Raw genomic sequence first — 13753 nt, forward strand, 5'->3', positions numbered from 1 at the left:
TGTTAGCAGGGACCATACTTACACATATGAATACGTATATATCCAAATAGGTACACTGAATATAGGAACATATGAATATCTAAATGATAATACGTAATGAATATTTGAATGGACAAATAAACAGACAAATGATAATGCAAACAAAATTAGCGCAGTAATGACACACAAAAACTAAATTTCAGTAACAAACTTAAGTAAGACCCTTTCTCTGTGTTCCCGGTTGCGACGGCAGTGTCACACGTATGGAGCTTTCGCCAGGAGACTCTTAGCTCCGTGCGCAACTGACTCGTGTGGTTGGACAGACTGGGTAAAGAACAGTCATCGGTAGCCGTTGGGAATCGAAATAGGTCCTCGTACGCCAGCTTGGCTCATCTTTTTTACCCTTTTCCCCACCTTCTTCCTCGACAGGAATCTCTTGCAGAACTACTGCATGTCGAACGAATCAGCCAAAGGCAGAAATCCACTTGGGCCAGCACAACTTCCGTGCAAGTTACCTGCACTCTCATTGCTGGACGAAGGAGTCATACTCCTGTCCACACTGAGGAGGGAGGAGGAAGAGGCGGAGGGAGAGAAAAATGAGGAAGAGGAGGAGGAAAGGGAAGAGAAGGAGGAAGAAGAGGAGGAGGAGGAAGAGGAGGAAGAGGAGGAGGAGGAAGAGGAGGAAGAGGAGGAGGAGGAAGAGGAGGAAGGGGAAGAGGAGGAAGAGGAGGAAGAAGAGGAAGGAAAGGAGGAGGAAGAGGAAGAAAAGAAAGAGGAGGAAGAAGAGGAAGGAAAGGAGGAGGAAGAGGAGGAGGGGGAAGGGGAGGAGGAGGGGGAAGGGGAGGAGGAGGAGGAGGAGCACCCTACAGATTGCGCAACACAACATTCTCGCAATCTCACCAGGGTCTTCGGCCAAAGAGTTCCTTCGACTTACCCGCCGAGCGACAGGGGACTGATGATGTTCGGTTCCAGGTCTGGTCACCCGTGTGGTGCCCATGCAGGCATGCACACGCCCTCCCATCTTCACAGCGCATACACAAGGAACTACTCACCAGGCTCCAGTGGGTATTACAGACACACTGGATACAGAGGGGGCCAGACCAAGGGTTTTGGTAAAGGAGCATTTCACCCAGAAGGACGCTGGGACGCTTGTAGATGTCCAGAAGACACCGGGAGATACACTGCCAAACCCAGGAACTGGAACTGTGACCCGGTACAATGTGAACTTCATCATTTACGCCTGATAGTACTGGGACTTTCTCAGCAGCTGGAAGAGTTAAATCATCGTTTGCGTTGGGTAGAGAATCACGCTTATAGATGCTTTAATATTTGCTGTGAGTATCATGAAAGAGAGGCAGTTATAAAGGAGCTTGGCCATTGCTGTAGCTGTGCAGAAAGGTTTCCTTGCGGAAGGTCTTCATGGTAGAGGAACGAAGGGCAAAGCCCAAAGAAAATATTCTCAGAAAAGCCGCTTCAGCATAGTGTAAGACGGGATGATTATGAAATCGAAAGTAATGGAAAGTGGGAAACACGCTCAGGTCATCAGACGACACATGGAAAGCGCTTCGATTTTCCTTACTATGTTAGCAAGGACGTCCCACGAAAGCAGTCAAATGTTAAACCCTCATTTACGAGCCTGGGCAACAAAGGCATAACCGCCATGGCCCGAAAAGACGACTTTAAGAGCTTCCAAGAGCGACTTCAGGGTTTCATTTCAGAGAAAATCACCCTAAACAACATTCCTGAAATAGTATGCATGCCTGCATCCACAATGAATGTATCTAATGTTGGTGTTTACAATGTAATTCCCAAATCTGAGCCTGCAATGTGTGGTTCACTTCAACCGAACAACCCGCAGTTGCCCTCAAGATCACAGCTTCACAAAAGAGAAAAGGAGAGATTCCCTTCTTGGGTGAAAATCAACCTTGGAATCGAAAGACAGCGGAGTTGGATTCCAGTTAATTTCAATTCTGGAACCACTCATGCCTCCAGTAAGTCTCAGCCTCAGAAGGCTCTTCCTGAAACTCCTTCCATCTAGTCCCTCCGCATTCTTCAGGAAACAGAAAAATCAAAATTGGATTTGTACTCAGACTGCAGCGCCGACGCTCTCTTCCTAGTGGCTAAGAAGATGCAGCGTTCCAGTAAGAAGAGAAACGATGTTATTGAAAGCGTGCTTGAGGATATTAAGTATCTTTTCCAACCACGTTTGGAACTTAACTCTCAGAACTTTGAGAGAAAAGAAAAAGAGCGGTTTCCCTCATGGTTTAAGGTCACGTTGCCTCTTGAGAGACAGCGATCTTGGTTTCCGTTTGAGAACAAACCAAGAACCACAACCAGGAATAAGCCTCAACTTGGCAAAGTCGCAGACTGCATTGAGGATATTAAATATCTTTTCCAACCACGCTTGGAACTCAACTCTCAGAACTTTGAGAGAAAAGAAAAAGAGCGGTTTCCCTCATGGTTCAAGGTCACGTTCCCTCTCGAGAGACAGCGATCTTGGTTTCAGTTTGAGAACAAACCAAGAACCAAAACCACGGATAAGCCTCAACTTGGGGAAGTCGCAGACCGCAACCCATCTTCATCAGCTCTTCGGTACCTCTATGAGTCCGAGAAAACAAAATTGATATTTTATTCTCAGAAACCGAAAAATGGGTTTTTCTTTTTGGCAACGCAAGATCTTCCAGAAAAAGAAAATGATGAAGTCCTTGAGAGTATAAGAAGTCTTTTTGAGGAGACCCAGAGGAACAAACCCATCTGTTTAAAGAAAGAAAGACAGACTTCCCTCATGGATTCCGCTCAAACTTGGCTACGAAAGGTAGCGCTCTTGGTTTCCAATTACCTATAAAACAAAAAGTCTCTCAAACGATTCCAAGAATATTAATCATTCGATCTGCTCAGATCCATCATTTGCTGCTCTCATAAATCTGTATGCATCGGAGAAGATAAAGATATCTTACTACATTCAGAACGGGACAAAGATGGACCTCGCTTGGTAAAGCAAAATCACTATTCAGTGATTTCAAGACGCAAACATGATTAAAGATAATCTGAATGAATGCGCGTGTAAACGATACAAAATCGTGTAATCAACGGTATGGCAATTATAAAGGCAACAGTAACTACAATGGTATTAACTATGGCAATCGGAATGGTAAAATGGCACTATGGTAAAAATGGTAAACGCGCGTGTAAACGATACAAAATCGTGTAATCAACGGTATGGCAATTATAAAGGCAACAGTAACTACAATGGTATTAACTATGGCAATCGGAATGGTAAAATGGCACTATGGTAAACGCGCGTGTAAACGATACAAAATCGTGTAATCAACGGTATGGCAATTATAAAGGCAACAGTAACTACAATGGTATTAACTATGGCAATCGGAATGGTAAAATGGCACTATGGTAAAAATGGTAAACGCGCGTGTAAACGATACAAAATCGTGTAATCAACGGTATGGCAATTATAAAGGCAACAGTAACTACAATGGTATTAACTATGGCAATCGGAATGGTAAAATGGCACTATGGTAAAAATGGTAATGGTATAAAGTCAAGAGTAATGGTACAATTTAAAGGTAATTGTAATTAAGATAGGCCGTTCAGGCTGACGATCTTCCCTCAGCTGAATAAAATCGTTGGCGTTATCCAGATAAGAAAAAAATCTCATTCTCTTGCTCAGAGAAAAAAATTATTAAAATTCTCTATTTTCATACAGTAAAATATCAGGGAAATCTACGAGCCTATGAAGCCATATTATGGTATTTCAGGCTCAATTTTGGGGATCAGGGATGAAGATTTCGGTCTACCCATGAGGTCTACAGGTCTACCGACCATCTTCAGACCCTATCCCTTGTTTACAGGCCCCATTAAGGACCTTTATCTTTAACTCAATCCATACCGAAAAGTAGCTTATACCCCCGAATTTATTTCAATCATCTTTGCAGTACCTGACCAAAGGCTACACGTCTGTGTTTGCCACCAGGCTCTGTCATTTGCCTCTGTACTATTCCTTTGATAGAAAAAGGGTTGAATATTACCCAGTCACCCCGGTAGGAACCTCCTAGTTATAATTTCTCCGTTACAAGTCTTTTTATTACAGAAATACAATTTGTAAAACTTTCTCCATTACGAGCCTTCCCCATTGCAAAACGTGTTGAGAAAACTCCTATTACAGACATTTCATCTGTAAATAAAAGTTTACCCAATGGAAACCTCTTCAGCACATACCTTCCCATTACAGACATTCCAACAACAAAAGACTACCCATTAGAAACCTCTTCACTACATTCCTCCCCAGTACAGACCGTATTGTGAAAACTCCCATTACAGACATCCCAACTGTAAAAGCTTCTTCATTGCAAGCTTCACCAGTGTACACCTACCCATTGTTGGCCGCCATTCCAGTGATACACGTAACCGCTCTCCGACTCGGCCTTTTTTTGTTCCAGATGCAGACATGGAAGAACCTCGTGAGGGACATCATCCGGGCCAATAACCGCGGTGACTCGACCATCAAGAACACCACTGGAACCCGGAACTGGTCCTTCGGACACAGCTTCTTCTCCACCATCGTCGCCACCACTGGCAAGTTTGGGGGTGACGGAAAGTGAGGTTGTGTGTAGAGAAGTGGGTTAGTGGGAATTGGGTTTAGGTTAGTGTTGCCAGAAGGAATGGAATGCACTGTTGATGAGGTTGGCCATTCTTGGAGGGAGGAAGGTGTGCCTTTTTATACGAAAATAACTAGTTTGTCTATCTTTGTGGACGATATCGCACCGAAAAGGTGGAATCGTAGAGGCGATAGAGGGAATATTTAAGAAGGGTAGGAGGGATAAAGGAACTCGGGGTTCGAGATGGTGTTAAAGTTTCTATCACGGATTTTGTAACAATGATTCATTTTATATCCAAATAATGTGTCTGTGCGTGTCTGTGTCGGTGCATATAAATTTTATCTATGCCCTCTGCATGTGGTAATGTCTTAATTACCTTTTCGCTCATATGTATGCAATAATCTTTTTATATTGCTCGTATATAGGTTAATCTGTTTATCATTATATACGAGTTGAATAATGGAAGTATTCTATATACAGTTGATCTTTTTCTTATGCTCACATATGTTTGGGTTTAATAAAAATCAGAGATGTAATAAAACAGATTTATTTACACCTGACAGGTTCAACACGTTCTTGGCAGCGACCACACCTGAAAAAGATAAGAAAAAAAGCATTGTATAGCCAGATTGATGTATCAGGGGTCATACAAACTGATGCCATAATAGGAAAATAAAGATAACACTGATTAATATCACACAGAAAGCCCAATCTCGGAATGAAAGAAAAATTTAAGGAAGCTGACTTCTATATTTCGACTTCTAACTGCAGCCCTCTGCTATACTTTTCTGAAGAGGACTGCAGTTGGCAGCCGAAACATAGAAGTCAGCTTTCTCATATTTTTTTTCTATCACTCCGACAATGGTTGTGTGATTTATAAATGTGCTACTACATTTCTTTCTAGTGATTTCATTAATATATATACCAAACCTGACGCATACGCACACACGTATGTGTGTGCATAAAAGGTGAATGTATTCAGAAACATATATTCATAAACATATATAGACACACGCGCTTATTCGCCACAATGCGTGTTCAATTGAGAGCAGTGTGTAACCTAAAATAAGCATCATATGCTTCTGCAGGATAAAACTTATTGTTATTTTGACTCTTATATCTCACAGTGATTGACATGTACAAACACATGCATGCGCGCGCGAGCGTTTGTTGAGTGTAGCTACGAATATGTGTGCGTGTGTGTGTGTATGTATATATATATATATATATATATATATATATTACACACACACACATACATACGTGTGTGTGTGTGTGTTCATTCGTTTATGCATGCACACATTTATTCACGTAAGCATGCATGTATGTATGATAAGATAAACATAGAGCAGTAGGATTCTTTAATATTTTATCGACGCCGGTACTTCTTTAGGGAGTGATCTAGCCCCAGGTGCTTCAGATGGAGTTCCTAGGACTATTTCCCGCTCTTGTCCCCAAAGATGCTGAGTTATGTCATGGAAACAAGCATCCAAGACCACACGGTGGAAAAACAAATTTGTCTCTATGTGAAAAAGTCTGAATATCACAACACCATCAAATCTTTCACAATTTTTTTTTTAATTCTGGTGCCTCATGATGGAAATGGCAATAATGTCTTCTTCGTAACATGTTTTATATGATTTTTGAGTCTCAAATGCAATAGTTTTTAGAAGTTACAGCGAACTAGTGTCTTAAGTCTCCATCATTACAAAGTCTTAGTTTGACTACATTTAGAGCTATTTACTCTTGTTCTCTCGTGCCTCTTTGTCCTACACGGTTACCGAGCAGAAAATATTAATTCTTATTACTTTTATTAAATATTTTGAACCTGATACTGGCTCTTCTCCCCATCCTGTAAAAATATTCATAGATCAGAGATGCTAAGCTTCTTACTGAAAACGAAAATCCAAAGCCAAAGGAAAGACTTTAGTTTATTATCTCAAAGTTACAATTTCCGGGTTATGTTATCTCAATATAATAGACAAATTTCTGGATTATATGAATGGGAATTTTCTTCGTGTGATAAAGAATTTATATAATAGAGATGAGGTATCTAAATGTAAATATTAAAAGTACAAATTACACTTTACCCTAACCATGTGGAATACTGAGATAATATACAAAAATTTTAGATGTATAAAATTATTTACCCTTTGGCATATAATCATGTTAATATCATTAATATTTTTAGATTTATCAAATTATTTACTCTTTAGTATGTCATCATGTTAATATCATTATTCGCATGTGTGTGTGTGTGTATATATATATATATATATATATATATATATATATATATATATATTATATATATATATACACACACACCTAGAAAAAAAATTGATGCTTTCTTATCTACAGATAAAACTTATGATTATTATATTAAATATTAACTTAACGTGATTCTAGAACTACATCGTTCTTAAATTACTCATATGTAAACTTCAACTTATGTAAAATAAATGATTTACAACATAGATTTTACATAGTCTACATTACTTGATTGAACAATATTCCTTGATCAATTATATCAACTTCATAACACAAAACTCAATTTATATATATATATATATATATATATATATATATAAAACGCTTTATAAAAATACTTATATATTCCTTTGTGGCTCTTGCTTGAGAATTCTACAACACAACTATCTTTTGAAAGTCCTATGAGAAGACATGACTTTGTATGGATTCTATAAAACGCATAATTCTAGCCGATTCTAGAGCCTGGAATCTTTCGAATCAGTCTTAACATGTTCCTTATTATTTCCGTTTGTTACTTCGTCTTTAAGATTTTTTATGTTTTATAAACCATGTATTTCTTTTTTATGTACACTGTTTCCTATCTACGGGTCTCCTTTTCATGTGAAGGTACAGTTCAATTGTTCTGAAGAGAGCAATCATTATCTTCTATTACCAGGATTTGATCCTTTGATCTTTTAAAAACAATAGGAACAATGATCTATTTTTCCTCTCCTATACACATCTACATACACACAAAACGTACACTCGTACATTTCTACATATGAAGAGACCGACACACGTTGTCAACACAAAGATAGTTTCCTCATCATGGTTGGCTTTTTGAGCGGCATTCAGGTAGTTATCGGTACAATTGGTTATCTATAAGTGATTATAGATATGCCGTTAAAGCTAACAGCATTGCGGGTGGGGATGGGCTCAGAAATTAATTAAATATTCTACTGACAACCAAAATGAAAAGCAGGCTCACTTAATACCGAAGGAATTTAACGAGGCAGTCCCTAATTCTTTCACTACCTAAATGGGTTATCACACTGGGCTTCTACGGGCTTCCCCAGCACCGACAGTTGAGAGTTCGTTTGAGTAAAAAACGACTTCGGTTACAATATTTTACTTTTCAAATCTCCAAATGTCAAATTATCTTTCCGTCATATAATATAACGAAACTGAATGATAAACTAAGAGGGGGCCAACCTATACGAAGGATAGGCATATTGTTCAAAGGTTCTTAGGGAAATCTAGATTTCTTTTAGCGAAGTCATATTCTAGTAATTCAAATGGAGGTTGGAGGTAGGGTGTGGGAGGAAAAATAGCCCAGTGTGATACTGTACTAAAGTCTAAATTAGCAAATATTCTGCTGTGTACCACCTTAATTGATAACGTAACTAAATATTGAAAGTGGAAAAATATGTATTCCATTAATTAATTTAGATAAACACCTAAGCAAGATGCTGTAATGACTATCATTTATTTTATATTATTTGTTTATTTGTTTTGTAATAATTTTTCTGTTTATTGTTATTTGCTTGATTCATATTTATTATCAGTTATATGTCAATTCATTATCATTTACTATTTACCTGTTTGTTTATTATTTAACTATACCTATGCATTTATTTTATTTATTATTATTTATATTATCATATTTTTTGTTTATTGGTTTACTTATTAATTTATCATTATTATAATTTTTTCACAACCGACTTAGTTATGGACCAAAAGGTCTCCTGTCGGCATGCTCCGCCTTTGTAATATGGCACTTAGCAAGTTGTACTCATGCATGTAATGTAGTTGTTGAATGCAATTTTCTGTGTCTCTTTAGGACAATTTCTTAGAATGAAAAATCAATATACTTCTGTGGTTTATAGAAAATTTAATGGCATTATTTTATGGAGATGATTATTTCAAATTCTCTTTTCTTGGATTCAAGATTTTACACGTGGATAAGAAATATGCCATGATATTATTTCATAATTGTGCTTCCGGGAATCGCAATTAAAATAAATTGTAACAAATCAGTGGGTTTTCTGAAACATCATTAGAGTAATTGACTAACAAAAGTGGAATGAGTCGTCCATCCTTATTCATGGGTTCAAGAGACCGTATTGAAACGAAGATGGAGGAGGAGGAGGAGGAGAAGAAGAAGAAGAAGGAGGAGGAGGAGGAGAAGGAGGAGAAGAAGGAGAAGGAGGAGGAGAAGGAGAAGAAGGAGGAGAAGAAGGAGGAGAAGAAGGAGGAGGAGGAGGAGGAGGAGAAGGAGGAGGAGGAGGAGAAGGAGGAGAAGAAGGAGGAGGAGGAGAAGAAGGAGGAGGAGGAGGAGAAGGAGGAGGAGGAGAAGAAGGAGGAGGAGGAGAAGAAGGAGGAGGAGGAGAAGAAGGAGGAGGAGGAGAAGAAGTAGGAGGAGAAAAAGAAAAGGAGGAAGAGAAGAAAGACGTGGAAAAGGAGGCGAAGGAGGAGCAAGAGGAAAGGGAAAAGGAAGAGAAATGAAGTGAGGAGAAAGAGAAGGAGAAAGCGAAAGAGGAAGATAAGGGATAGAAAAAAAGAGAAGAGGGGGAGAATGAAGAGGAGAAAGAGGAGTCTGGGTTATTTATCATTTCATTTATTTTTCAATTAATTTAATTTATTTATTTCTTGAAATGTTTTCCTTCATCTGTACATTTCATACAAGCGTGCCTGGTGGTACTTCACATGTTTTATACTGGTTATCGAAAAACGATTTCATATTCTTTATTCGAAGTCCAGGAATAGAAAGACAGTTACATGGTTTTATTGGATGATGTACTATATGTCAATGACCTCATTTAATTTGTGGGTCTTTCATTCCGTGAATAAAATCGGGTCGAATTAACCAGGAGAGTTGGGGTGAGTTCGCCATGTATTACGCCACTTGTGTCATATGGTATACGTTGTTATCAGTCTTGTGTGAGTTTTCGGAAGACTTCTTATCCCTTATTCACACTGGCGGTTTCAACCTCCGCCGTTTCAACCACGGCGGTTCAATTACGGCGTAAGTCCATGAAGGTGTTCACACACGACCACGCATTTTTTCCTTGACTATGCGGTACCGCTGCGGTTTCCGCGCGGTTCAAACCGCTAGTATGAACAAGGCCTTATAAGTTCATATTAGCACCAGGACTGTTCTGTTCACATCATTATCCCATTTTCTTTCTCCTGTTCTTACTTTTCTGTTATGTTCTCATAATGTTTTATCAGTTTCACACTCCCCTCTCTCTCTTTCTCAAACTTGTAAATTAATTGCGACCTAAATATATGTTTCTACTCCACATCTATTATATCACGGCTTTTGTTACAGTTTCTCTTAAGCTGACTTTTATACAAATTCATTGCAAGCATTTCATCTCCCTCTCACGTTTCTGAAGCATTATTACGTGAGAATTATTATTCTGATACAGAACGTCCTTAAAAAGATATTATTCCTTTGAATTTACAAGTTTTCGTTCAATTTTATATATGACTTGGTGGCACTTTGATAACGTAAGGTATAATAACAAAAGCTTTCTCTACACACACATACACAAATTCACATGTACACGTACACACACACACACACTTACACACAAAAATACAAACGCATATACAAAGATATAGACACACAAGGACACACACACACACACACACACACACACACACACACGAGTCCAACACGTGATCCAAGACCATGGTGAATCACACGCACACACACGTTCACACACACACGCACATACATAAATTTATAATATATATATATATATATATATATATATATATATATATATATATATATACATATAAAAGGGAGAGTCAGCACACATACACCCTTCACCCATCCAACGCCCCTTTGTTTTCTTTCTATGTTAGCTCCTTCTGGATAAGGACCAATCCTGACCCTCGCCCACTGCCCGGGTCAGAAGCAATGCAGCAAGACATAGTACCTCTACCGTAGGGCCCGACAGTCGATGCTGGTTCAACTCCACGGCTTCATTTACATGGCAACCCTCCCTCACTATCCATTCACGAGTAAATAGAGCAATTACAGAAATATTTTAGAAGTTTAAATACAAAAATTCAGTACTCTGAATTAAAATATTATATATAAGTTATCTTAATTTCAAATGCCAGTCATAAATATCAGTTCATTTGAGTACATACATACGTACACGTAACGTACACAAGTTTAACTAAAGCGGAAACTCATTCGACACTTTCCCCCGCTAACTACGGCAACGAACAACCTACCTGCACATCGACCACGGGGGCAAGGATGATGACGTAGGTGGAGAGGTGGAGGAGGAGGAAGAGGAGGAGGAGGAGTAGGTGGTGGATGTAGAAGGGGAGGTCCGTCGTCACGATTCCCCGTGCCGCGAAGCTGTGGGAAGGAAAAGGTTAGTTTCACGGGGATGTAAATTTAAATGAATATGTACTGATCAATATAAACATCAACATAAATCTAAATAAAATTATAGACATGAATATATTATCATTAGCATCATCATTATCTTTAACATGTAGGTTTATACATACATACATATATATATATATATATATATATATATATATATATATATATATATATATATATATATATATATATATACACACACACTTGTTTACTATATGTGTGTGTCTGTGTGTGCGTGTGTGTGTGTGTGTGTGTGTCTGTGAGTGTGTGTGTGTGTGTGTGTGTGTGTGTGTGTACGTGTGTGTATGTGGAGCTAAGCTAGTGCCTTGTGATGAGCCCCTTCACTATGCAAGGAGTGCAGTGGAGATGAGCAGAATAGCCTGGCGGCAACCAGAGTAAAGGACAAGAACATAAGATCATAAGAATGAGGGAGACTGCAAAAAAACATAAGACTTACACTAGGCAATTCCATGTCCCTTACCACCTTCTCTTAAAGCAACCAATAGTTTCAGCGCTCACTACTTGGTTACTAAGCCTATTCCAATCGTTAACCATTCTATTGGTAAAACAGTTCTTGTCAATTTCTTTCTTAAATCTAAAATTGTCCAATTCAGATCCAATACTACGTGTCCTGCCCTGATGCCTTAATATGATGACCTTGTCTGTATCACCCTTGTAAAAGCCCTTGACCTGAAAGAAAACCTATCAGTGCAATGGAGGAGTGCATGCGGAAGGGAGGTATGTATGAATGTAGTAGATTCAAATGGATCGGTCCATTGATTACTGTCTGTTGGGTGTATGGAAATGGGTCAACTGAGAGGCTTTGGAGGGGAACAGGGGAGTAATTGGAAAAGGGCAGTGTGGGTTTTGGAGAGGGAGAGGGTGCATAAATCAAGATTTTGTTGTGCAACAGATATCCGAAAATATTTTGGCAAAAGGAAAAGATTTTTTTTTTTTCTGGACTTGGAGAATGCATGTGACAGGGTTGATTGAGGCGTCGTGGAGTGTATTACGGTCGCATGGAATAGGTGGAGGTTAGTTAAAGGTGGTAAAAAGTTTTATATGAATAATGGGGCAAATCTGAAAGACGGGAACGGAAAGAATGATGGTTTGAGGTGGTAAACGTGGAACTATGGTAAGGTTGTGTGATATCACCGTGATTGTTCAGCCTATATGTGGATGGAGTGGTGATTGAGGAGTCGATTTAACGTCGCGATAGTTCGTCGAACGCGGTTCGACAGACACATGTTTAAAGTGAAGTGTGAACGGGGTATTTGGGGTTTAACCAACGTGTTCGACAACCAAATACCCCGTTCACACGTTCACACATCACTTTAAACACGTGTCTGTCGAACCGCGTTCGACGAACCGTGTAAATCCCCTCTTACAGAGGACTTTGCAGTGTGTATCTTAATGAACCATGCCTTTGGCCCAACTCGTTCACGGTAGGGTTCGAACCGTGGTCACCTCGACCTCCTTCGGCCAACGAGCATTCATGCCATTGGGTATACATGGAGTGGTAAAACAAGTAAACGAGAGAATGCTGGGTAGAGGTTTAGAGCTGGTTGGTGAAGTCGGAGGTACGTGAAAGTTCAGCTAGTTGTTGTTTGCGGATGATACTGCGCCGCTGAGAGAGACTAAAGGGGTTGGTGATTGAGACTAGATAGATATGCAAGGAAAAAATTACGAGTTAAGGCTGGCAACAGTACAAGGATGAGATGTACAAGGAGTAATGACGGTGTTAGGATGGCAGGATGAGTGTAAGTGTGAAGGGTGAGAAGTTGAATGTAGTGGATAAATTTAGTTATGTGGGGTTGCATATGGCAGTAAACGGAGAACTGAACGTGGAAGTATGTTGCAGAGTAAAAAAGGGAAATAAATATAAAAGGGTAAAAAAAGAATGTTGTATGAAGGCGTGATTATACCTAGGCATTGTATGGAGCAAAGCACTGGAATATAAACGAGACAGAAAGTTTGAATGCTTGTGAGATGAAGTGTGTAAGAAATATAATAGGTATTACAAGAATTGATGAAGTAAGAAATATGAAGGAGATGCAGAGACCTTGGATGGAAAGAGAGGTGCCTGGTAGGGTATATGATTAAAGACTGCAGACATGGTTCGGGGAATATAGGAAGAATGAGACTGATTCGCAGAAAAGTATGGAAAACAAAGGAGATGTGAAAAGCCAAGAAGAAGATCGATGGACAGGATAAATAGTGTTTTTGGAGTAAGGCGATTGCCTGTGGAGCAGAGAGAGAATGCTACAGATAGAAGTGAGTGGAGGGGAGAACAGTGATTGGATAAGAGGATGATGCGGCCCCGAGGCATGTCCTCAATTGCTCCGTAAAACAACTTCAGTGGACGAGGAGGAGAGAGGGGAAGGGGTTAAATTGTGATCAAACGGTGGAGGTTCAAATAGTGATGAAATGGTGGAGGTAAACCAACCTCGGCTGTCTGGTGCGGCTGTGGAAGCGCTGTGCTTCACTGTAGATG

At 39.4% G+C, this 13753-nt stretch overlaps 1 protein-coding gene across 2 annotated transcripts in view; it reads right to left on the bottom strand.

Annotated features, from left to right (window-relative positions):
* Positions 1-5133: 5133 nt before the first annotated feature.
* The window catches only part of LOC143019537 (carbonic anhydrase-related protein 10-like), a 946303-nt gene continuing 937683 nt past the window's right edge, over positions 5134-13753 (bottom strand). The window contains exons 11-13 of one of the 2 annotated variants that reach the window (XM_076175256.1): positions 13706-13744; positions 11097-11226; positions 5134-5184 (exon numbers count right to left, since the gene is read on the bottom strand). In XM_076175256.1, the coding sequence (XP_076031371.1) occupies positions 11204-11226; positions 13706-13744 (62 nt within the window). In that variant the 3' untranslated portion in view covers positions 5134-5184; positions 11097-11203. The remainder of the gene's footprint in view (positions 5185-11096; positions 11227-13705; positions 13745-13753) is intronic. The other variant, XM_076175265.1, reaches the window with a different exon arrangement.

This window comes from Oratosquilla oratoria, chromosome 3, assembly GCF_046742065.1.
Source record: "Oratosquilla oratoria isolate Oo_2021 chromosome 3, ASM4674206v1, whole genome shotgun sequence".
NCBI classification, from domain to species: domain Eukaryota; kingdom Metazoa; phylum Arthropoda; class Malacostraca; order Stomatopoda; family Squillidae; genus Oratosquilla; species Oratosquilla oratoria.